The following is a 27,268-nucleotide window of genomic DNA, read 5'->3' as shown; positions in this document are numbered from 1 at the left end:
ATCACCTCGAGTATTGCTTGTTCCTAATCCGTAGTCACCGACTACATCAGCCCGTCGACCATGGCCGACTTTAGCATTGAAATCGCCCATCACAATGTTTATCTCAGATGGTTTGGTATATGACAGGGCTGCTTCGATTTTCGTGTAAAAATCTTTAACATCAACGTCTGATGCATCACATGTTGGAGCATGTACTTGGAGGATATTCACTAAAATTGGCAGTGCATTAAGCTGTAATAAACATACCCTATCTGATACTGGTATAAAATTTTTCACAGGCTTACTGATATCTCGATGTACAATGAAACCCACGCCATTAAGAATAGTATACTTGATAACCACTGACCACACTCTTTCCTGAATGAGGCCAATGCATTTCGCTAATGCCAAGAACGTCCATCTTGAGTCTCTCCATCTCTAGGCTAATATAAGCGAAATATCAAATTCGTCCTACAAGGGCGAGACAAAGCTCAGTTTAAGCCCCCTGACGCAAAGAACAAAACTCGGTAAGCCCTACAGGCCCAAAAACCATGTTTTAAGGCCCTAAAACTAACCGTTATGGAGATATTGGCAACACACTACCCCTGCTCTAGGAATCGGATAAAGAAATGAACTGCCGTAACCATGGCAATGTCAGCTCTAAGATTCTACAGCAGCGAGATTATCTACAATATATCACAAAACCTTTAAATTTTGTTTTCAGAAAATCCACTTAAGGGGTGATGGGGAGGTGCAAAGAAGTGAGGAAGGATTTGAATTATTTATATGAGGATACATATATCTCAGAAACTGAAGATTTTAGGCTACAGACGTTAAAATTGGTACTTGGAATATCCTTTAAAAATAAATGAACACACTTTTTTTGGAAAGTCCACTTAAGGGGGTGGGAAAAAAAAGAGGTGAATTTCAAAAATGAGTATTTTCTTTTTTCGCTTTTCCCACACCTGCAGGGTCGCCTGTGCGAACTATGTCACATGTGTGGATTTGACACTTTTACGGCTGGATGCCCTTCCCAACGCCAACCCTATGTGTAGGGATGTAATTACAATTGCGTGTTTCTGTCGTAGTTGGTAAAGTGGTGTGTTCAGTGAATATGAAGAGGAGAGTGTTGGGACAAACACAAACAACCTGTCCCCGAGCAGAATAATTAATCACACACACTTTCATTCCCTGACTCAGCCCGGAGTTGAACCCGGAACCCTGTGAAGTGAAGGCCTCAACGCTGACCACTCAGCCAAGGAGTGGGGCAGTTTTTAAAATGAGTATATCTACAGTATGCCGGGCCCATGGTGTAGGGGGTAACGTGTCTGCCTCTCGCCCGGAGGACCCGGGTTTGATTCCCGGCCAGGTCAGGGATTTTTCTCTCAACCTGAGGGCTAGTTCGAGGTCAACTCAGCCTACATGATTAGAATTGAGGAGCTATCTGCCGGTGAGATGGCGGCCCCGGTCTCGAAAGCCCAGAATAGCGGCCGAGAGATGCGTCGTGCTGATCACACAACCGCTCATAGTCTGCAGGCCTTCGGGCTGAGCAGCGATCCCTGGGCAGGCCAAGGTCCTTTCAAGGGCGTTAAGTGCAGTGGTTTTTTTTATATCTACAGCATATCATAAACTTAACATGTTACCGACGTGAAAATTGGTATTTGTAATTCCTTTAAAAATAAAGAAACACATACTTTTTGTTTACGGAAAATCATCTTAAGCTGGAGATCGAAAATAAGTGAAGAAGGGGTTGAATTCTCTTATGAGGATACTTATATCTCAAAAACTAAGATGTTACAGAAGTAAAAATTGGTATTTTGAATCTCCTCTAGTAATAAAGAAACTTTTTTTTTTCCCCCGACTAAAAGAGGACTGTTTCTCACATGTAGAGTTCCATGTCGCATCTTCCAGGTTTAGCTCTGCTAGTAGCTTGGTCATCTAAAAGGCAGTGCCACAAACGTGGTTTACAAAGAGGTTCTGGGGTAAATGAAATGCAATTTTTTCGGCAAGCTTTGATACTTTAGGGGATTTTCAGATAATGTCTTAGTGCAGTACCAAGGAACAATTAATTTTTATCAACTAACGAAATCCTCGCGAGCGAAGATGTGGGTAACAGGGTCTTTATTTATGCTTGGGAGGGACTTTCTCACTTGACCTTGGCCGTCAGTGACGGTTCAATTGCCGGCTACCGCGTGTGTGTATGTATGGCAGAATATGGTGCTCAAAGTCATTATGATGCATTTTACTCACCATGTTTACAGTTTATGCTCAAAAATATTTATCATGCATTTTACTCATCATTTTTACAGTTTATGCTGAAAATGTTCTCCAGGCGCTGCCAAAATAATCGGCATCTCCTAATGAAGTTTTCGGTTACTCTACCAAGTTCTTCAGCGCTGATGGCACTGATGATTGCAATTGCAACTCTTATATTGTCTTTAAGTTCATTTAGTGTGTGAAGGTTGTTCCCATAAACTACATTTTTTAACATTCCCCACAAATTTAAATCACATGCCATTAAATCTGGGCTACGGGGGGGGCACAGATTTTTACTTATGATCCCCGCACCAAACATGCTTCGTAAGGAGATAACGACCTTTAGGTCTATTTTCATTGTTTACTGAACCTGTTGGTTTGAATCTCTTGGCCGGTTGTTTTATTGTCCGATTGACTGGAATAGATCTCTCTGGAAATTTCGCTCGAAACTTTTGTCTTGTTCTAGCGCATAATTTTCTGCACTTAATGTAAGTATTGTGCAGATATGCACGTTCACGTAACGAATATTTTACATATATTGCAGCACTATACACAATCACAATAAAACACTATACAATAAGACATACAGTACGCAGTAGCTTCATTGAGCACCCTACTATCGTGTGTCGGAAACCGCACGCACCAGCGGCCAGTAGCGACCTGTCATTGGCGGCCAAGTTCAAGCGATAAATTCCCTGCCAAGCATAAATAAAGACCCTGCATTATATATAAAATAACATGTCCTGACTGACTGACTGACTCATCGCAGAGCCAAAACTACTGGACATAGAGAAATGAAATTTTGGAGATACATTTTTATTACACTGTAAACTCTAAGGGCACCTACCTGGCTACAGCTGGATAAAGGGAAATGATGATGATGAAACTCTAAGGACGGATTTTTTGATATCCCGCCGCTAAGGGGGTGAAAAGGGGGGTTGAATTGTTTACATCTCGAAAATTTAACAATTTACAGACGTAAAAGAAATGGTACTTGGAATCTCCTTTAAAAATAAAAACACGTATTCTTTGTTTTCGAAAAATCCTCTTAGGGAGGGAGGTGAAAAAGTGGTTGAATGCCTTTTTATAAGGATACGTATATCTCAAAAACTGAACATGTTACAGACATGAAAATTGGTATTTGAAATCTCCTTTAAAATAAAGATACACATATTTATTTGTTTTTTGGAAAATCCACTCAAGTGGGGGGGGGGGGGGACAGCAGTGATAAAAGGGGTGAATTTTTAAAATGGGTATATCTACAGTATATCTCAAAATTGTAACCTGTTACAGATGTGAAAGTTAGTGTTTGGAATCTCCTGTAAAAGTAAAGAAACATGCATAATTTGTTGTGCTTAAGAGGAATTGAAAAAGGGGGATAAATGTAAATTTTTAAAATGAGCCTATCTACAGTATATCATCAAATGTAACACATTATAGATGTGAAAATCGGTATTTTTATTCTCTTTTAAAAATAATGAAACATGTTTTTGTTTTCAGAGAAACACTTAAGGGGGAGGGGGTAAAAAGTACCGAAAAGGGGTTGAATTATTTTTGTTAGGATACTGATATCTCAAAAACTGAAGATGTTACAGATATGGAAATTAGTACAGTAGAACCCGGCTTAACCGAAATGCTCTGGCAAAATTGTATTTTAATATATTGGTTTTTTCCCTGTTGTTCATAGCCATCGATATTTAGTAATTATATTGCTATATGTGCTGAGAGTTACTAGGCGAACCCTATTTTTATATTATGACTTACGCCAGAATGCACGTGTAGCATAAAACAATTTCTTACCCTCTAGTTTGTTCCATGATACATTTTTTCTTGAACAAGCAGCAATTATTATTATTATTTTTATTATTATTCGTCATGAAAATTATGCAGACGCATCCGACCTTGACAATAGCAGTTCTGACAACCGAGTTACATTAGATGATGGATTCAACATTTAACTTTCAAAAATATTTTTCATGTGTCATCCGAAAACACGCGTCAACCGAAGTGGCTCCGCCCCCTTTATTTCGGATAAACAGGGTTCTACTGTATTTGGAATCTCCTTAAAAAATAAAGAAAAACCTATTTTTCTGTTTTCGGGAAATCGACTCAAGCGGTGGGGTGAACAAAAGTGACAAAGGGAAGGGGATGAATTTTCCTGCAAACAAAAAATGAAACAATGTTTGTACAATGCGTACTTTCAAAATAATATATGTGTTCCATTGTTGTGTTTTTGAATATTAGTGTGGTTGATAGAATAATTAATAAACAGATGATTATATCTTGATGAGAGCTGTAGAGGTGTTACAATACATTTTATTATGATAGTGAATACAGCAGTCAAAATGACTATTCCAGTGTTTGTAAGTATACTCTTTACTCACGCGCTATCCAGTGATGCAAAAAAAGAAATTCACATTGGGAATGAAAAACTCAATTGAAAGTTAACACATGTATAAAAAGAGAAATTAAGAAATCTTGTTTGAACGCGTACGATGCTCACTTAGCGGCCCCTCTCTCTCTAGCCCTATTAGAATAGGATTCTTTTCAAAAGCATGCCAATTGGAGATTATTTCAGATTATTTTGAAGAAACATGATACCTTGAACAAAAGCTTGAAAGCTAACAAAGCAGCACTAAACTTAAATAACATTCACACTTCTCAGCAAGAATGAGTTTCATCCACCAGTTATGAATCTTACAAGTTTAAACTTAAGTAAGATCGAGTTAGAGATTTTGAATAAGGGTTCAAAGCATAACTGAAAAAACTCTCCCAACCAAAACAACATAAGACCATAACAGAATCTGATCAGTAAGTTACTTATCGAGAAACAAGGTGAAATAAGATATGAAGTTAAGAAAAATTACAGAACTCGTTCAAAGAAGAACATTCTGAAATATCTAACATCCCAGTCCGACACATCCCAAAATTGAAAGAATTAAAAATAACGACACAATGGTCATAAATTCACAACTAAGTATTTTTTATTTTCGAGATAAGGGAAGTACCACAGTCTTAATGAAAAAGGATGATTCCATGAGAAAAACTGAACTTTTCTTTTCTGACAAGCTTTCCTCCATCATAACTAAAGACCCCACAAATAAAATTTAAAAAAACCTCAAGGGGATTGTGAACAATACTTTAACATTTTTTTAATGAGCAACAAACTTCTAAGTTCACTGCAATGAATCCCAAACTTCTCACTGCTAAAGCATTACCTAAAGTTCATAAGACCAATATTCCCATCAGACCTATTATTAATTTTAAAAAGAGCCCCACTTATGATATTTCTCATTTTAAATAGGCTAAACATTTTTGGCTAAAAATCACACTTTTTCTTGTAGAACTTCTGTCAGAAATTCTGTGGAATTCAGTAACATCACAAAGAAACTTAAATTAAAGCCATATTACACCATGCATTCCTTTGATATTAATATGTACGCCAATATTCCTATAGCTGAAACCATCAGTCTAGTCAAAGAAAATTTAAACAAACATAGCTTTTTGAGCAAACTAGAAATAGAAGAATTTCTACAAATTCTGAAGTTTGTTCTCAACAACAATTCTTTTACCTTCAATAATAAAATTTGTCTGCAGAAGGGACTCCCAGTGGGATCCCCTATTTCTGGATTTTTTGGCAGAAATCTGATAATCTGAAAAAACCAAGATACTCAATAACTTACAGGAATATTCCACTGGTTGAGGTACATGGACAATGTTTTTACTATTATTGATCAATGTATTACCAATAGCAAAACCCTCCTTTAGAAACTAAATACTTGTGACCCTTTTATAAAATTTACAGTTGATTCAGAAATGGACACAACCCTGAACTTTATTGACCTTAAAATTAAGAGAAGTGGTAACCATCTTAATTTTGAGATGTTTACAAAACCCATTCAAACAGCAAATACTATCAGATAAGATTCGCTCCACCCTGGCATCCATAAAAAAGCCACATTTTACAGTATGGTATATAGAGCCGTGAACATCCCTATATCTAAGAAGGCCTGCAAGAAAGAAATTGATATTACCCACACTTCAGCATGCATTGATGGTTGCAATAGCAATTTTGTCAACAGAATTTTAAATAAATTAAGAATAAACCCATTACCACGCTCAAAAAGAAAAGAAAGAGAAGAATGATTTTGTTACATTCACTTTTAACAATCTGTGCCAAATCTTGAACATTAAAAAAAAAAAAAAAAAAAACGTCACGGTCGCTTCAGAATCAATAACACCATCTCCAAAATTTTTTACAATACGAACACACTTAATAAAACCAATAAACATAAGCAATCAGGGGGCTACAAGTTTTGTAATCAATGTGATACCAGTTATATCTGACAGACCGGAAGGAATTTCCTAACTCGTTACAAAGAACACTTTAATTCAACCAAATATAAGAAATTTTCCGCTATGAGTGAACACATGAATGATTATAATTACTCATTCTCTTCCATCGATGAGGATTTAGATATCCTGCACGTAGCCAAAAAGGGAACCTCATTAAACGTTGTAAAAAAATATTCATATAAACCTCCATCAGAAACTTAATCCCATTCTTAATCTTAATGAAATTCAAGAAAAAACCAACATTGTAATCGATTTAATAATTGAAATAGATCCGAATCAACAAACAAAGCATGCTGTAACATGCAATACAGGTTCGGGTTCCTATCCTTCAACTCAGTACCCCTCCCCTCATTTACCGCTTCTTCTAGCGAACGCAATCTCTGAGCAGTCCCCAGTCAGTATGAAGAGGTTATTTGAGTTCCAGGTTGCTGGCCCTGTCCTCAGTTAACCTTACTGTAACTATCTCTTTACTGAAACATTTGTGCTCATAGTTGACAGTACTACCACAGTTACTGATAATGTTGTATTTTAAACCTGGTATAATAATTATTTTAGATTGAAATAGTTGGAGTGCTACAGGAAAAATATTCCATTCCTACTTTTAAGATATGGTGGCTCTTGCAGTACAAAAGCATGTCTCTCGCAAGTAAATATTATATTTATTGTGATTTCATTCTGATAATAACAGAACAAGAATTTGGAAACTGTTGGTGTTGTAAATTAAAAGTCTATGACCTAACTCTTAGTATAATTATTCAGTTACAGGATAATGCCTCAGTTGGTGGAGAAGACGTACAAGCCTGCAGTTGAAGGTCGTAAGAACCGCAAGAGGCCCTTTTCGAAGGCTATTCTCAAACAGGTTGGTGAAGGGGGTGAGAGGAACATGCCTACGCTCTTTTCTGCTTTGTATTCAGATAACATCAAACAGATAAAGGCCACTGGAGGAAATAAAGAAAATTCTGTCAAGACGCGCCTGCGAAGTTGGAGCAGACCTAAGCCTTTGCAACCCTTTGGAAATAGCATGGTGAATAGAATGAACATTATATTTGAGGAAAGTGAATTCGAACTTGATTCTAGTTTTGACATGCTCCGTAAGGGACCAAGGTAAGCATTTAGAATAGTCAAACTATCAGCTACAGTAGTTAGTAGTACTCTATCTTATTATTTTCAAACATCTCAAGTGCATTCTCTTTTTCCTTAAGAAATATGAATCATATCAATGTCAGTCTTCATTTTATAGTCTACAGTCAACTTTTATTTTCATTGGCAAAGGATGGTGGGTGGTTCTTGGAAGAGTTTGCAATTTTCCTCTGTAACACATGGGTGAAGTGGCCTGCAACTCTAGTTATCGATCATAGACTCGCTCGTAGCGAGACCATCAATATATTGTTTGTAGTTGCGGTTAGTTTGCCATTGGTGCTATAGATTATTTCACATTAGAGATGGTAAGTTCCAAGTTTGAGGTCGGTATCTAGAATACTTTTAAAGTTACAGTAGTTTGACTGTAGCACTGTAATTTTGTTCTTGCAGGCTTGAACTGTCCAGTCAACAGGAGGTAGGAGGTTTGGTGCCAGTTAATGTTAATTTTCTTGACTTGTCCAGTATCCTGAGTTGCTTGATGTCATTCACGGGCCAAAAACTAGATTTTATTTTCTCCTCCAGATGAGTCCATTTCTGCATATACATGATTGCAGTACTACTGCATGTTTGGCAGCTGATTTTTGTACCTTGTAATGATGAAGATCTTCTTTGGTGCAGGATTGGAACCATTCTTTTAATGTCTCCTCTCTCACAGCCACTGGTGCTTCTTCATTCCACCACTACACTTGATAATTGGTGTCTTGTTTTCCAAATATAGCAGTATCTGCAGTGTGTTCTTGTCCAAACATGTTTTCCCGTATGGCAGGTCCTGGTTGATTTGTGTCCACATTCATGAGACTTAGCGCAGCCTTGAACTAAGTTTGCATTCAGGTAAGCATAACCATTTGATCAGTTCAACCCTATTGATTGAGGGCCAATTCCAGGCGTCGCGTGTTTACATTTGTACATTTCTTTTTAACTTATATATGAAACTTACCACCTAAACAAATTGAGATTTATGCATAATAACGACTAGACGATACTTAATAACCCCCACAAATTTCATCGTTATAAACCTGATGTATGCGATTTTATAAACTTTTAAACGTAACAATCGGTGTTTACATGGGACGGACTTTTAACTTCGCATACCTTTACGTTTTTTCTAAATTCTGTGAATTGTAATGAACTTCTATTAGTAATGTTAATATATTGTTTACAAGAAGGACAAGTGTACATTTTGTGAAAAAAACCAATTGTGTAAGTTGCATAATGTCTGCGTAATATATTTAAAAGCGATCATCGCGTGTTTACTTGACAGCGTCGCGGGATTACATGCAAATCTGCGCTATGGCGACATGGCATGAGGGACTGATAAATCTTTTTAACTCCGCATCAAATACGATCACTGAATGATAAAATGTATATTTAATATCGCAGCAAGTAATAATAAATAAGGGACATGATGGCGCAGCGGTCAAACTGCTTGCAACCATCAAGACGGACTGGGTTTGAGTCCCGATTAGTGCATCTGTGATTTTCAACGTGAAAGTCTCGTCCGGTGGTTTGGATTTCTCATAAAATATGAGGTTCCGTTGCTTATGATAGTGTGATTATCGGTTACGTAAAACTACAAACTTCCTTCCTCCCAATAATAATAATATATAACTACAGATACTGGTACGGACATGTGGCCTAAGTAAAGTGCTTTTATGAATTGTCACACATTTATTTAACACTAATAACAGTGAATGTAAAATGAACTACAATATTTAAAAATATCTGGACATTCAACGCTTATCGGTACGTAGCCTACAGTTTGAATAAAAGCTTGATCAGAAAAAAATATAAAATGATAAAACAATTTATGTTCATTCTGCTTCTGGTATAGACTCATCAAAATACCATTTCCCACGAGTAAAACAAGGCACTGGTAATTTTCTTTTGATTTCATTTTCATTTAAATTGCACCAGTCTCCTGTCTGTGGTTCACAAAACAGTTCAGCTTCATCGTTGCACTTGCGAAAATTGGTTACAAAATAAACATCACCATCACTTTCAGTTATGGTAAAAACATAATATTTGGAATGTTTCTTTCCAGTGTATTTTCCAAGGACGAAGTCTCCCACTTCAAAAGTCGTATCATGGGGTGGATTTTTGTGATCTACTTCGATCTTGTAGTCGGATGTAGAGAGTGTGTGGTGGTAGTTTCTGAATAATAATATTTTCTTGCCTAAACTATGTATTTTTTTAATGGCTCCGCATAGTGAATATCATGTGTTCCTGGTACTGCACAGACATCAGCAAAGCAGCTTTTCAGAAGGGGTTTACTCCTTTCAACATCTTCAGAAGGAACAAATATAACATTTGTGTTTGCTGAATTTCTTTTCACTACTTCCACGACATCGTGCACGATTATAAGGTCTCTTTTTGCACGTAGAGCAACAGTCAAATTATGTTTTAGTGTTCCGCCAACACCGTCAACAGCACCTTTTCTATGACTAGACGCGAAAAAATTCCAAGTTATATTCATTCCAAAAGTTTTCTTAAAGAACCGTTAAGTTTGCAAACATGAACCTTTGCTTGAACTGGCTCGCTGCTTTGCCCGAGAAGATAAACTCTCTTGTGATTTCTGGTCGTTTTTCCTTGATGTCTGTTAATACTCTGCTTAAAAATGAGTGCGTGGCATATTTGTCGTGCTCCATATGGTCTGACCTAATCGCATATGAAGCATGATTTCCTCCCGCAAACCACGCAACAGCAGTAAATATTGTAATTTGTCGGTGATGCCAATAACAACTCTGAATTTCATCTTGTGGAAGAACAGTGAAATTCTCCGCGAAATCCACTTGCAAAACTTGTTTTTTCTGCGCTTCGAACATTTTGCTTTCCATTCTTTTAATAAATGTGTGTTTCGTGAACAAGGGACATGATTTTACAAGTTTATCAAAACACTCTTGAACTGTGCCAGATTCTTTAATTTGAGATACGTGATTTTCATCATCACTTTGCCACTGGTACCACTCAATTTTGTCTCAGCATGCCTCCATGCTACAGGGAACTGCCCGCTTGCGAGAATGTAAACACGCGACGTATTTTGCTATCAGCTTCGTATGAATCCATTTGAAATTTTAAACAAATGATATAGCAGTTTGAAAAGGTGTACAGTATTGGCTTTGCATACCAAATTTTATTCAAATTGAGCCACGCACTTTTCGTCTACAGAAACTTTTATACCTTTTTCGTTGCATGTTTACATGGCCTGCAGCAATAAATTCGTTGCCTTATTATACCTTATATAAACTGTTAATAACCTAAATAAGTACTTTACTATGAAGAGAAGGAGCATTAGAATTAACATTTACCATAATCATTTTGATACCTTTTCATAATAATAAACATTAATTCCTAAAACATTGAGAAATATCAAATGAATTTAGACTGCACATAAAGGTTCAGTTAGCCACACAATTAAAAATTGAAATACATCAGTAAATGAAAACATATCATAAAATTAATAAAACTTAAATGTTTTATCTATCTTAAAAACCAATTGTTGAGTTTTATTTTAAACTTTATTTTTTTTTTCCTTCTTGGGTTGACAATTCTCCGGAATCAACCTGAGGCTGTTTTTGGCTTAGAATATTCATCTGGAGGTCCATGATGAGAGGCCGATGCTGGTGGGGAGGGGGAACAATCGAATCTGAAGGGATCACTTTGACATTGGTCACAAACTGCAAGTCACGTTGTTTCACGAGAGATAATGTGTTGAGTCCTGTACCCACCACTACTGTAGATGATGAGATGTGTGAGCCTCTTCCTGAAGAATTTGTTGGTCATTATGAGCTCATGCTTCAGCACAGTCCGGAATCATTTTTAGTTGTGAGTGCCAAATCCATTATCTCCATGATACTGGTGGTTTGTCTTCTCTCGCTGATCCAGCTTGGCCATTAAGCTCGCCTCCTAATACCAGGTGTTCTTTGAGGTCGTTAATTTGTTGATGGGCATCCAGTCCTTTGTAGAATTCGTCCTTCTCGGTGTCAGAGCATTCAGTTCGGGTGTACAACACATGACACGTTGTTGTAACAAACTCTATTTTAATGGTCACGAGGCGTTCAGGTAATTCAGTGGACATTGTTGACATCCCAGTAGTACTCACTGATGATGCCAATAGGATTCTGAGTTTTGTTTTCACCGTTATAACATAACTTGTGCAGTACTTTTCCATCTGTCTATTATTATTATTTTTTTTTGCTAGGGGCTTTACGTCGCACCGACACAGATAGGTCTTATGGCGACGATGGGATAGGAAAGGCCTAGGAGTTGGAAGGAAGCGGCCGTGGCCTTAATTAAGGTACAGTCCCAGCATTTGCCTGGTGTGAAAATGGGAAACCACGGAAAACCATCTTCAGGGCTGCTGATAGTGGGATTCGAACCTACTATCTCCCGGATGCAAGCTCACAGCCACGCGCCTCTACGCGCACGGCCAACTCGCCCGGTCATCTGTCTATTGGCACAGGCCAGAGCAAAATATATCTTCTATTGAAATTCAGTCTCATCCATCGCCGTGACAGTATGGTAGTTGCTGGGTTATGGGTGGTGCTGAGTAATGATATTCGGACCATGACCAGTGTGTCTGATTGTTATGAAGGATGTTGCTCATAGGGTCAGTCGTGCTGCAGTAGCACTTTCTGGCTCACTGAAGGAAGCAATACCAAACTACCTCAGTCCTCATCTTGCCTAGTACGCCTCATTTTGGCACTGTCATTGATTTTTTCACTTTCCCTATTACTGCACAACATTTGGTGGTGCTGTTTGAGGATTCAGTCAGCCTCTGGTCTGATGACCTAACAGACAGTTAAACTTGAATCATTCACCAGTCTCCCTAGCTTTCGCATCTTTCATACCTGCCAATTTTCCCGATTTAGGTGGGAGACTCTCGGTTCTTGACAGTTTTTTCCGCCTCCTGATTATTCTATTATTTCTCCCGATTTTAGCTTATTATTTTGGTGAGCTTCAAACATTTGTTTTCAAATTCCGCCATTTCAGCTTTGTACGCCAGTGGCCGGATGTTCTTCGCTTATTGTGCGCATGTGGGATGTTTATTGAAACCTGTATATCGATTGTCAATCTCTCGTTCTTGCATGCTTTGTTCGTGTTCTTTCACATCAGTCTAGACGATTATTGAGACTAGTCTCTAGATTTGAGTTTTTTTAGTAGATCCTCCTCAGTCCCAAGAGGAAATGAAGTTTGTTACAAGTTTGTTTTTTGCATCCTGAATTCAGTTAGGTACCAAATAACATGCGAAAAGTAATACTTTTCTTTCATCATAGATCTTTCATTACATAACTAAGTGTCCAGCAGGCTGGACACTGGGACTCAATTGTTGTAAACAATGATAAAAATGTGAATATAAATTACGATTCTAACTATCGAGCATCAGTTGTTTACACACCTTATGCATCTGTTGTTAACCCTCTCATGCATGGTGTCCTCATATGAGGACATCCGAATTTTTAGGCGTTATTTATTCTCTAGAGTTTCTAAAGACGGAGTTTAAGTTATTGAAATTATATTTTAGGTTGGTAAGAGTGAAAAACATCAGTTTTTAAAAGAACCAGCAGGTGGAAGCATTTAATTGGCATTATTGAAAACATGATATTCATGGTTCGCCAAGTTGTGAGAAGTCATCATAGTTTCCAATTGTTTTGAGCTGTTTCTATCTTGAAAATGCCCGAGGTAAGTGTGTGGTTCTTCATTTTGTACATTCTACTGTCATTACCACTATAATTCAGCTTATTCTGGTTTGTAGTCTTAGCACAATATTGGTATAATACGGGCGTCCACATATGAGGACATCATGCATCAAACTACCATGTGTTATTTTTGAGGTTAGCTTGTATTCTCAACTGCTTAATCCAATATTTATTTTCCAGGATTCTCCAAGTGGTGTATAATATTATCAGATGAGCAAGTGATGTTTGTAGGACAAGAATATAGTAGTTTACAACATTCCCACCAGATATCAGTATTCAACTTACCCCTTGGGCTGAAACTGATATCTGGTTTTTAGGGACCCGCAGAGAAAATAGGCTGTAGGATGCTACTAAAAAATTGAAAGATGTCAAGGACCTAAAGAACGAGGGTCGAGGAAGCTCATCAGTTAGAACATCAACAGATGGCATCACAGTAATCCGGTGGGTTGATAATTTGGCAGTTCATATCATTTCTTCCTATGCAGGCTTAGAACCAGTTGGTAAGGCCAGAAGATGATGTAGAAAAGAGAAGAAATTCATTGAAATTGACAGACCTAAGGGTATAGAAATACATAACGGCCATATGGGTGGTGTTGATCTCAGGAATTCCTTGGTGGCTCTTTACAGGAATGATATATGGAACTGCAGATGGTGCATGAGGATTTTTTTACCATATGCTAAATGCCACAATTGTAAATGCTAGGTTACTATGGAAAATGGACTGTAAGACCTCTGTGGACCTGTTCGAGTTCAGGAGTCGAGTGGTAACAGGACTCATCTTCAGTGGTAAGGCAGAAGTAGCACCACGGAAGAGGGGCCGGCCAAACAAGAATGGCCCATCACCACCACTCAAGAAACAGGCTACACGTACTGTGCCTGCTGAAAAGAGGATGGATGGAGTAGAGTAGGTCACTATCCGCAGAAAACACAGGCTGGAAATGCTAACAGATGCCGTGACAAAAACTGCGCAAGTAAAACGCGGTATATTTGTGGAAAATGTAATGTACCTCTATGTCCAGAGTGTTTTCAGAGTTTTCATACCTTTGTCTGAAATATGAACATGTGAAGTACATCAGTTACATATAAATGCCCCCGTAGGACCAGTGTGATTTTGCTGTACTCATACAATTGCCTCAGATGTAAAAAGTTATTGTAAATACTAGTATAATAAACCAAAGTAGTAAATGTATCACGTGTTGCCATTATTTCACTAAATGCATGATGTCCTCATATGAGGACATCAAATTCCCGCCAAGTATGGTAACTTCATTTTGTGTTTTAAGTTTGTATCACCTGATAGGGTCATTTTAACCAGGAAAATCACATTAAAGTATTTTTAATTTATTTATTTTTAAATTCATGCATGAGAGGGTTAACAGTGTAACGTTCAGTTGTGATGGAGGAAAATCTGCTTCTCACTCGAAATACACAGAAATACATTACACTTATTTTCCAGAGAGGCTAAAATCATGCCAGGTCATTTATCATTTCATGAAATGCTTTAGGTATACTTGCATGTTTCCTGATTTTCTTACGTTGTCGTTGGGAATTGGAGCTGGGGAATTTTTCTTCGTTGGTGGTTCAGGGCTCTCATTGTCCTCATCAAAAGAATGAATTGTATGTCTTCTAGAAGTGGCAGCAAAGCTGAGTGATGCTCCAGTGTAGATCTTGAACTCCGGGAGATCATAAATTCTTTACGTCTGTGACCAAGTTGAAGTATCTGTTGCATTTCCCGCAGTGAACTAAATGTTCACTAGGAGTTCTATCTTACACCAGTTTCACTACAACTGACCTTCCAATACCCAAATAAGTGGAAGGCTTGCCATTAGGCCACATTTTGGCTCCTTGATAGATGGAAAGATCCAGTACCAGTCCATCTGGTATTGCAAGAGCAAAATTTTAAATACCTTGGTTGTTTTTTTACAAACTGTGTCCGTGACTCAGTTCCAGTAAGTGGAATCATCTGCTCATCTACTGACAGACTGCGTGAAAGCGGAAGAGTCAAGCACTTTCTACGAACAGTATCAAGTATCGGCTGTACCTTCCACCATTTATTTTCCTATTTTTCTTCATCTGAAACTCCTGAATTGTCCACAGAATGCAACTAATTCCTCAATTTGAACATGCTGTCTGTGGAAAGGACAGCCACGGCAGGCACCCTTAATCGCTGACGATAGTACATCCGAAATCTGGGAAATTTCATTCATCCTGTAATCATATGTGCCCTCCACAAGTTGCTTAATTTCCTTCGTAATGGTCTCAAGTGGTTTGTGATTATCCTGCGAGGCTCTGATATTAGTTTGTTCAGCTACAATCTTCCATATTTCAACAGAAAAATACTGCTCAAAGTACCTTAGTAGTATCCGTAGTTCCCTCCCTTCCTCAGACCATTCTTTCTCAGGTAGATCCTTCACTTTGTCAGCAAATTGCTGCCTCTTCCATTGCATATTCCTTTGCTTGGTAGACTGTTGTGCAGCGGATATGTATATCTTGAGATTCATCTGGCTCTGGTGATGGATCAGAATTTTCTTCGGAAGAAACCATACCCTACGTCATAAACATATCTGATAAATCATCACTGTCACTGTCCTCTTCCCAACAGAGTGAATATGTCCTCATGTGTGGTAGGTTTTCTGTAAACGAAACATAATAGAAATATTATTATTATTATTATTATTATTATTATTATTATTATTATTATTATTATTATTATTATTATTATTATTATTATTATAACACACAGTATAAAAATAATGAATCAACCTATAAATTAATTTTGGATATATTCTATTTCAATGCAACAAACATTCGGACTGAAGTGAGTTAAGATCTCACTTTGCAAAGACATCATATTCTCCCACCAATAAGCTGAGATACTGAACAGAGACCTGGTGTCCAGCCAGCTGGACTTCCTAAGAAATACAGGATTAAGCAAATAAATTATCTAGGTACATTATGCTATATTATATAGAGAGCTTCTCCATTACATATACAAATAATTTCAATTCATAAATATACAGTAATTAGTAAATTATTTCGATACTGACCCTTATTTCATTAGGAAGTCTTCCCACCCATCTCTGCTATAGATGACATGATGGCTGAACACTAATAGCCGACTTCAGAAGCATAAAATCAAAACTTAAAAACCCAAAGCGTAAAAGGTACATCTGCAGCATACTGGACATCAGGATTTAGAGAGTGTAAACACTAATAGCCGACTTCAGAAGCATAAAATCAAAACTTAAAAACCCAAAGCGTAAAAGGTACATCTGCAGCATACTGGACATCAGGATTTAGAGAGTGTAAAACGGTATTTCTAGCATTTACAGCTGTATATATATGTGTGTGTGTGTGTGTGTGTGTGTGTGTGTGTGTGTGTGTGTGTGTCCAGCCGTCTGGACATCTGGACTGAGGAGGATATAGTGACGGAATTTCAAAAATAAGCGACTAGTCACTTTTCTAGAGATTTAAGGGGCCATTTGGAGACAATTCTGGCAAATTTTAATTTAATACTTGATAAAAATATTACTGGGCTTAGTTGATAAAAATAGTACTGGGCTCAGCCAAATAGCTTAATATGATAATAGTGGAAACTCTCCTCACTTAGCAAGCAGAGCAGCGGCGACAGCACGTAGTGCTGTGATCTAGTGGCTCGCAGGGAACACTAACATAACGCGCTATTCAAACACTACACATTTCGACTTCCAACCCAACGAAATACAGATTTTAAGACGTTTGCGTCGTTCTTGTAACATAATATAGGGAAGGAAAAAGGTGGATGTTGATCTGAATGAACCAGTGATAAGAATAAAACAAATGTATTATCAAATTAAGACATTAGATCGTCATGTTATGACTAGAGCCTACAGTCTTCAAGAGCAAATCACACATGCAATACCTTTTTAAACTTGGTACTTTCACAGGCAATATTTTTCACTGTTCAGTCATTGGTTCTATTCACATATGCCTTTATAAGGGCTTTGAAATACGGTTCTTGACGGTCGGTAATTTTACACAGCTGTTACATGTGACTACACTACATTCATTCAATGACAAAAACCTGTCATTTAATTTTCTTCTAATCCCATCTGTGCTTTCTAACAAAAACTTACAAAAACTATCTTCAAATGTTCTTGATATTTTAGCATCTAACTTTCCCCACAAATATTCAGAATTTTTTTTAGAATTGTCATACTTTTTCATTTCTATGTGCAAGATGACAATACCTCCCTACACTCAGCATGAGGAAATTTGCTACATGCCCAGCCCATGAAATAATTGTCTACATTTCCCTGTAATACAGCATGGTCATAATCAGTTACCTGATCACTAAACTCACACTGTCGAGAGACATTAGCATCAAAATTGCACTTCATCACATTATATGTCAGTAGAAAGTCTGCAACATCAGATTCACAATTGCTGTCATCAGAAGCACAGAGCAATTGATTTATCATAACACTCCTTATGGCATTGCAAAGTTTTGTTGCATCTGGGGTTACATTGTTACCTCCACTTGCTCTGATGATGGAAAAAATGTTTTCAATGCAGTCCTCTGTGAGCCTCCTTGTTAGCAAATAATGAAAACCATAATCACTCACAAAATTTTGTTGTTAGGAAATCTGTAAAATGACTTGTGATCACTTTGTCTTCTGTAGTTAAAACACCCATACATAGCACAAATAACTCCTCTTCCTGCCATTTCCAAAATCGTGATACATAACAAGCACAAAACTATCTGAAGTACAAATAAGACACTTTTGGCATACACAGCTGACAGCAGTAGCAAGAGTAGTTAGCCTCTCGAACCGCTAGATGGCACGCAGAAGCGGTGTCGCCAGTTTCTCGCAGGAGTTTCCACTATTATCATATTAAGCTATTTGGCTTAGCATAATTGCGCAGGTGCGTGATGCGGTATAATAATCTATGCATTTGCTAAGTAATGGCATTGATGTGCATGGCTGATTCATATGTGTGGAGCATGAGTTCCTACTATTTTCGGAAGGCTTATCAGAGAGCGATCATTTCACTCGCTTCTTGTGAGGGAATAGAGATGTGTAATTTTTAGCTTTGTAGCCTCGTATAGCAAGAGTTGGGTTTTGAGACAGTAAGTATTATAATATATATCATAGTACTCCTGTACTGCACAAGACATATAGAATAACCAGGTTTGACAAATTGCATCTCCTGATTTTTCGTGACTTTCATATCAAAATCTCCTGATTTTTGGTTTTGTAGATTTGGCAGGTATGCTTCTTTCTACTTAGTTTTTTAAATGCACACAATGTTAGTGCAGCGATTCCTCAGTTTTGACTGATTCTCTTTCTTCTGGTCATCATTTCAAAATTGATGGCTGTGATTGGTAGACGAACTAGCTTCTTTAGCCGGCACATTTCCGACACTGCTTGGGTGCGGCCAGTGCGTTCGCTTCGAGGGACATCTTAGCATTCATATCCAAAATTTGACGATACTTAATCATTGATATAAATAGTACCTAGTACTCCAACTGATGTATTGCTTCCCCTGTTATTGAAGGCACTTTATTTCTACTGTCAGGTCCTCTCCGCTCCTCTGAAGAGCAGATGCCTTTAACACAGTGGCGTATACTGAGGGCTACCAAGGCTATTAGTGAAGCCCAAACCTCAAATGAGAACGATAGACATCTAAAGCACATTATAATGTAAACATATGCCACATTCTTCCACAAACTTCAAAGCAATGAGATAAAATGTCTCGCATATTTCTGAGAGCAAGGCATCGGAGAAAAATATTGCAGCCCAGACTCTGCGTTTCTCTCCCCTCGACCCACCTCGCGCGGCTTGCTGATGTATACTCAGTGGGTGCGAGGACCGGGGCGATAGGTATGCTAGGCTTTGGTCTATTAGATCGCCACTGCTAACAGCCATGCGTTCCTCATCGTATATACTTCCTCACCTTATACTCATAGATAACAGAGTGCTGACATTTCACTCCTGTTACTTCTACATCCTTGTAGGAAGACACTTCGGGGCTGTTGTTATAAGAGTAATATAGTTTTCTTTTTATGGGTAGATCTGCTAAAATGAAATGCAATCTTTCAGGTGTAGTGTTCTCTTTTGTTGGTTGGAATCGAACCCGTGATCATGGGTCAGACACCACCACTGATCTTCCGACGAAGCTAATAAACCAGTGAACAATATGTACGACCTCTGGTAATGCTGTAAAATTCATAATTTGTATCTAATAATAATAATAATAATGATAATAATAATAATAATAATAGTGCATGGCATCTGTATAGGTTTGGTGGTGACCTAATGAGGATGAAATGAACGGCGAAGACTTCATAAACATCCAGTCCCCAAGCCGGGGGACTTAACAGTACGAGGGGTTTGATTGTGAGAACTGAACCGGGGCCATCGTACTGAAGGCAAGCATTCTATCCATTTAGCCACAAAGCCGGACTTTAATTTGCTAAACCTTAAGCTACCATCTCCACTGATCAGGTGTTCAGTTAGGACAGTAGCTTCAGAAACAGCCTTGACAACGCTGCAGGCTACTGCGTTGGCTATTGGCTGTAGCTCAAAACTCTTAGAAGGCTTGACATTCATTAAACCAACCATCGAAAAGGGGTAACCTATGAGTCTAGTGGTAGCCCACGTCTTGGACTCAGCATACGCTACTGCTTTAACAACTGTTTCACTGAAGTACAGATGCTGGTGAGTGAAGAAAATTGTTCCTCTGCTTAACTGCCATTGGGATATGCAGTCCTCTTTTGCCTTCAGAACTGTTGACCATCTTCTCCTGTAATACTGGAAAGGTGCCACCAGCTGGCCAGCAGGATCATGGTTTTCTAAAGAGGTGTTACTCCTCTATCACTTGGCCTTTCTCTTTGTAAAAATCGGGATGTGTGTATAAACAGGAGGGTGATAGCCCAGTTGTAATTCCTCATAAAACAACAATTACCACCATTCATGTATTAATGCGGAAAGAAAAACCCAGTTTCTGAGTTGAAGTAATTAACCCGATACAGCTAAAATTTCCGTCCTGGCCAAGAACTGAACCTGGGACTCTCTGAACAGTAGGCCATTCCACTGACCAGTTTTTGTGCACTTGCATCAATACTGCCAATGAGCATAGATAAGTGGCAGTATTTTAAAAGCTAGAGAACACCTCAGCTAACAACAGTTGGTCATTGTTATATTATTGCTGTCTAGTTTTAGGAGATTTAGACATTTTAGGCCATCACATTTTGTTTCCATCTCGCTCAACGACATTAACGCATCTGAGGCCTAAGGAGTCCTTTATGATTCCTTTCCAGTCACTACGAGTGCTTGTTCCTGCACGTGTTTCATCTCAGTTTGATAGTCGTCTTAATTTTTGTGCTGATTAAAAGGGGTCGATGAACGCACAGTCATGAACCTTCAGAGACAATCAAGACTATAACTGCTAATATCCCCAGGAAGACATACATACTGTATTTCTATGTTAGTGAAGCTCGTCAAAGGTAGACTTGGCAGTAAAAATTAGAAATGGTGCTTTATCTCCATTAGGGTTGGCTCTATCTAAAAAGCTGTCATCATCAATTCATTGCTCCAGCAAGCCAGGTGCAGTTAAGCAGGAGCCTCTTCCAGTTTCTGTCCATCCACAGTTGTTGGTGTGCCCACGTAGTGGTCATGATCGTTTAGGTGTCAAGTCTATTGTCTGACATTGTGGTTAGCCCGTTCGAGTCCTGTTGGTGGACAGAATTTTCACTTATCAGAGTATAGGCTGGCAGGGTAGTGGAGGTGGTGGTGTACAATTTTTAATCGCTGGATTGAATGGCGAAAGCCTGGATTCAATTCCAGACCTTCCACAGTGTTTATGTGGAGTGAGGCCTTATGCCGCTGTTGATGGTGATCCATACGTCTGATAGAGATATTAATCCTAGAGTACACTACAAGAGTACCTTGGTGGTGTTCAATAGGAGTAGGCAATGTGCTGACACTGGGTTTTGCTCTCTCCCTTCATTACCATCCCATACTCAGACGTGCAGGTCGCCCACGGGAGTCAGATAGAAAGCCCTGTACCAGGCAAGCCGAACATCTCCTCGTACACTGAGTACTGATAATTTCAATGTCTTGGTCTAACGTAGTGAAATGATGTTTTACGTCTTGCATGTGTTGCCCTATTGCTGAGAATTTATTGTATCTTATCGCGTTAACATGTTCTGAATATCTAATTTTGAAGCTGCGTCCAGTTTGTCCAATGTAAGAAGAATCACAGGTCTTGCGTTTAAAACGGTATACGCCAGATTTTGAAAATATATTCATTCTGTTTATAGATTTGGAGTTATAAATTACGTCCATGTTTCTATTGTTAGTTCGAAAGAAAATTTTTGAATTATGTTTTTTTAAGACATTGGCAATGCAGTAGACGTTTTCATTGAAAGTGAAGGTAGAGTAAGCTGCTGGTTTAGGATTGTCATTTGATAGTGTTGTTTTTGTTCGGTGTTTAAATTTATTATTATTCGTTCAATAAAAAATCTGCTGTAACTATTAAATTTAGCAATGGAACGTATGATATTAAGTTCTTTATTTAAATTTTCTTTAGATAAAGGTATTTTGAAAGCGTGGTTAACCATACTGTTGTGAAGTGGCATATTTATGTGATTGTGGGTGTGAGGAATCTTGTCTTTTGGTAGTAGCTGTTTGTGTGGGTTTCCTATAAATCATATAAGATAAAGAATAAGGTAATCTGCTAATTGTTATGTCTAGAAAATTGATTGAACTGTTGGATTCAGTTTCAAGTGTAAATTTAATATGAGGATCAATCTTGTTGAGATTATTAAGAGTAGAGAATGCATTAATAATCCTATCATCTAGAATTACCAATGTATCATCCACATATCATGCCCAAAAAAGTATATTCTTGAAATTATCGTTGTTACCAATAAAATTGTGTTCCAGAAAATCTAAGTATATCTCTGCCAAGATCCCTGATGCTGGTGATCCCATTGCCAAGCCATCTTGTTGGTATATTATATCGTCAAATGTGAAAAATTTGTTATTGACTACCAATTTTAAGACAATCATGAAATCAAGAATCTCAAATTTACTCAGCTGACTGTATTTATTCAGGTTTCTTTCGATAATGGGAAATAATTTTTTGGTATTAATGCTAGGGTACATATTGACATTATCAAAAGAATGTAAAGAATGGTGTGGTTGAATTTCAAAATCTGGCGTATACCGTTTTAAATGCAACACCTGTGATTCTTCTTACATTGGACAAACTGGACGCAGCTTCAAAATTAGATATTCAGAACATCTTAACGCGATAAGATACAATAAATTCTCAGCAATAGGGCAACACATGCAAGATGTAAAACATCATAACACTACGTTAGACCAAGACATTGAAATTATCAGTACTCTAAACAAAGGCCCTCTTCTTGATATCACTGAAAATTGTTTAATACACCTTGATCAATATTTTAATCCTAACCAAAACCTTAACGATTTGTCTGAAAAACCGAACATTCTTTTTGACTTTCTTATTTTAGTTTTCAAAAGCTTCAAGTTAACCAGTAGGCGTTCAATCTTCCACGTAATACACAACACCTTCTCACGCTACTTGCTCTTACCACAACACCCCCCTGACCCAACTTAAACTACTCCCCTTACTCCCTTACCCCCTCTTATCCCCTACCTATATTCAATTTTTGGTTCTTACTTCCTCTTGTACTTCATGACAAGGCTAAATTAAAGTGAACCTCATAATAATACTTACATTACCATTTTCACTTTTCTATTTCTTATTTTTAATTTCTTTTCTTTTCCTTAGATCTAAAAAAAATCCATATCAGTACTAATAGTCTCATATTCTAAGAGTTTTTATATATACTACAGTACTATCCACCTTTTGAAGTACTAAAACAAAATTATATCATTTGTTACCTAGCAACAAAAATTTTATTCCTTGAATAACAACAATTGTGAACTATACTGCATCTTTTTAACCTCAAGATCAGCAAGAGTGCTCAAGAACCTCTACATGAACTTCTATTTTAATTCAAGAAAAGTGTCACAAGTGTTACAATTGTGTTAACTTCTTGCCATTTTTGTGTAGGCTGATGATGACATGGACAGATGTCGAAACCGGTCCCTTAATAAATGAAATATGTTGCTACATTGATTCGTGCAACAGTGTTATTGTATTGAAAAGGTGGAACATTTTTCTCTTTTTAGCATTGTAACTATTAGTTCAGTACGGATCAATGATGAAGTTTTTAACTTGAAATATGTGTCATTGGAGCCATGGAAAAGTACTACATAAGAAAAGAAAAGTTCTAGAGAATGCAATATACATTTGTTTGTCTTAATACAGTTTTACCGTAGCAACTATGGTGACAGAATTCATGAATTTAGACATTTGTTGCTTAGTCCCATATCAACGCCAAGCATTTCTAACATGGAAGTATTGTTCAATCGTGTTGACTAGCGATGGTTTTTGTTATGATTGTCTTAAGGTGTAAAACTGCGTTGTCATTGGTCCATATCGACAAGGACAATTGTGAAGATGATTATAAAAATGAGAAAAAATCTTAAAGGAACGATCCCATGAAGAATAATGATCACTTGAAGAATGAGACAAGAGGGAGTCTGAAAGAAGGAAGAACTCTCTTTACATTGCATACCCTAATATCACAGAATCTGAAGAAAACTAACCGTGAAAGCCTACAATATTGAATGCTCATAGAAATTGATCAACAGTAACATTACATTGACCATTGTTTATTGTGATGTGCTTTGTCTCTTCTGCTACCACTCATCTCCGACAAATTGATTACTGCTGCGTCCCGAGTAAAATGGCCTGCTTGAATATTGGTGGGAAGTAGCTGGGGTGCTAGGTACTTTTTTTATTTCTTTAACATGCCATTCCTCTGGTTCATAAATTTTCTGATAACTATTGGTACGTAACACACTGGCTCATCATACTATTCCAGCTATTTGGTCCGTACTCTGAAGCACTGATTAGAATGAGCAGTGTGCAAACTTAACGGAATACGGCAGAGGAGTGTGGCTGTCTTGCGGTCTGCTAATTCCATAGCGAAGCACCGGCATGCCAGCTAGTATACAAGTAAAACGAATAAATAAATGAAAGTAGTTGTTCCAGCTCCCCCTCTCCTCTACTTTTCCTCTCAAAATACAAAATTAGATACGCACATATCGCACAATAATTAGCAGCAAAGTTAGGATGCAGTGAAGTGGTGCAATAGTTTTATAGGTCTGATAAATCACTAGACCGGGGTGAACGAGGAACAGTCCAAAGTTAAATCTGTCCTGTCCGATCTATAATTTACTTAGCTAAGAACCAAAGCTACAAAGGGCAAGGGAAAAGATAAATGATGGTTAAACATAAATTTATTAAAAATCAACAAATTCAGAAGCAAAAATAAATAGATTGAATAACAATAGGAAGAGATCATTAGAATGAACAGAGCTCGTGGAAAGTGTACTACAGTTTCTTTCATGACATGCAGCATTTCAACATGTCACATCCTAGTCTAATGCCATGTTATCATGGAATGACAAAAAAGCAGTCATCTCCGTACAGGCCATGAAGGCCCTTGAAGGGTTGGAAGGTAAAGGCTTCCACTATGGGAACCTCAGCACTTCATAGGGTAGAGTGGTTAGCTTTATGCCCGGCTGCTTTTGCTCCCAGGGATTAATCTAGTACTTATTTTCGGTGTAGGCTGAGTGAACCTCAGGGCCATGTTCACCTCCGGAAGTGGAAATCTCATTTCTTAAATTTTTTGACTTTCCTGAGTCGGAATCGAACCCACGTCCTTCCGGGTGAACCAAGCACGCCTTTACTGCCTCGGCCAGGCAGCCCCTATAGAATGACATATTTTCCAAAATAGTGAAGGAATTGGTGTCTCAAACTCATTCGACATTACCAGCGAAAATAGTGGTAGAAAAATCTATTCTTCCTCCCATAATAATAATAATAATAATAATAATAATAATAATAATAATAATAATAATAATAATACAAGACATGAGATACCAAAAGAAAGAATTAAAGCAGGCCATGCTCAAAAACAAAATCTCAGCCCAAAGAAAAGGAAACTAACACAAAATGCAAAGATGAAGTAGGTAAGGGGAAATCGTCACACAAGGATTGAACTCGTGCAAAGTAAAAGGGGAATGATTTGCGCAGGATTGGAAAATAAAAATGTCTGCCTCCTCGAGGTACCCAAAAATATAAACCAGAGAAAAGATTACTGCCCTCCCATACCAATAAGCTTAAAAGAGGACTTGAAGTGGTCCACAAGATTAAAACATATACAGTAAAACCCTGTTAAGACATTACTCCAGGGGACAAGGAAAAATAACGTGTTAAGCGAGAAAACGTACTGCCGAATACACAAATAAAAACTATCCAACAGGGATATGAAAACACTAGATACGATTTTTTCCAACATAATGGAATTATACGTTGTATATCCAGAGGTACAGTGAAGACCCTATGAGAAGAGAATACTAAAAGGTGTGAAAAACACGAGAGAACAAATATGAAAACTTATTCCGCTCGGGCTTATAAAATAATATTGCACTGAAAAGTGTTAACAACACCAAACAACAAATATGAAAACATTTGAACCGGTCCCATAAAAATATCAAAAGTATTACTGCAGATCACACAATTTCTAAAACAAATGTTTGTAGAAGCCTTTTATTTTGGATCAGTTGTTTATTAGACTTTATTTTTCTGGTCACACACTTAGACATTGAATTGGAGGTTATACATGGCCATGTGCGACTGCAGCAGAATGACTTCGGCCACATTTGAATCGAACAAAACCTCGACCGACCAAGACCGATTTGAGTGATCGAGTCGAAATTGTAAGGTGTGAGTTTCAACATTCACACCTACTCCGCGTGCTTAAAGGTGTGGATGTCGGTCGACTTGCTGTCTACATTAGTAAGGAATTTTAGGTCCTTTTCCGAATCCATAATTAGGCTGTCACAAGACAAGTATGCACCACGCTGGTTAACTTCACACAATTATGTTCTCATACCTGCCAAGCCTTCCGATTTACCCGGAAACTTTCCGTTTTTAACTCGTCTTTTGATTTTCCGATTTATTTTTAATTCTTCCTATTTTTGACCAATATAACCTTCAATACTCTTCTCCTGGGATAAAGGATAAATTCTTATGTGCTTGTGTAATTTATACAACTTCATATTCAAGCGTTTTTGATGCTTTATTTCGTGAGTGTATCGTCTGTCGCCTTTGTGTATCGTGGTTCCTGCTCGCTATAGCAGCATGTGTGCTTTACTGCTGGGGATTCGGGATGGCAATCGTCCTACAAGCAAGAGAGGCTAGCGACTCAGTTAATTGGGACGAAAGAATGAGTTTCATATTGTGGGGTTCGCGCACTATTAACATCATTTCTGTGCGTAATTTTGTTGGAATTGTATGCCACGTGTTTTTTTTTTTTAGCGGTTCTGTGCTTTTTCCCATGTCAAAGTCGTATATTAATATTGTATGAAACATGCCGATCTGTTTTGTATGTGGCAGTTTCGCGTATTTCAGTGCATTTTTGTTTATTCTTATTTCATAATTTTAATGAGTTGAATGTATTTCAGGGAGTTAAGTCGGTGATAGTTTCTGGTATTTTCTCTTCATGTTATGGCCAAAAAACATAACAAACGTTATCTCCAAGTGTTCAGAGATACCTATAAAATTAAATTTCCGTTCATTTTACAGTCTAATAAAGGAAACTATTATGCGAATCACCTCAGGAGATAAATTTTATTTTGAGTTATCAAAATTTCGAGATATAGAGAATACTGTTTTTGAGCATGTAT

General features: G+C 37.7%; 1 protein-coding gene across 5 annotated transcripts in view; it reads left to right on the top strand.

Moving 5' to 3' along the window:
• The window catches only part of Haspin (haspin), a 369,818-nt gene that overhangs the window by 8,427 nt on the left and 334,123 nt on the right, over window positions 1–27,268 (top strand). For all 5 annotated transcript variants that reach the window (XM_068229912.1, XM_067156416.2, XM_067156420.2 and 2 more), the window contains exon 2: window positions 7,351–7,695. In XM_068229912.1, coding sequence (XP_068086013.1) covers window positions 7,361–7,695 — 335 coding nt within the window. In that variant the 5' untranslated portion in view covers window positions 7,351–7,360. The remainder of the gene's footprint in view (window positions 1–7,350; window positions 7,696–27,268) is intronic.

Source organism: Anabrus simplex, chromosome 12 (assembly GCF_040414725.1).
Source record: "Anabrus simplex isolate iqAnaSimp1 chromosome 12, ASM4041472v1, whole genome shotgun sequence".
NCBI classification, from domain to species: Eukaryota; Metazoa; Arthropoda; class Insecta; order Orthoptera; family Tettigoniidae; genus Anabrus; species Anabrus simplex.
Note: the sequence above shows the minus strand (reverse complement) of the source record. Positions and strands in the feature narration are given on the sequence as shown.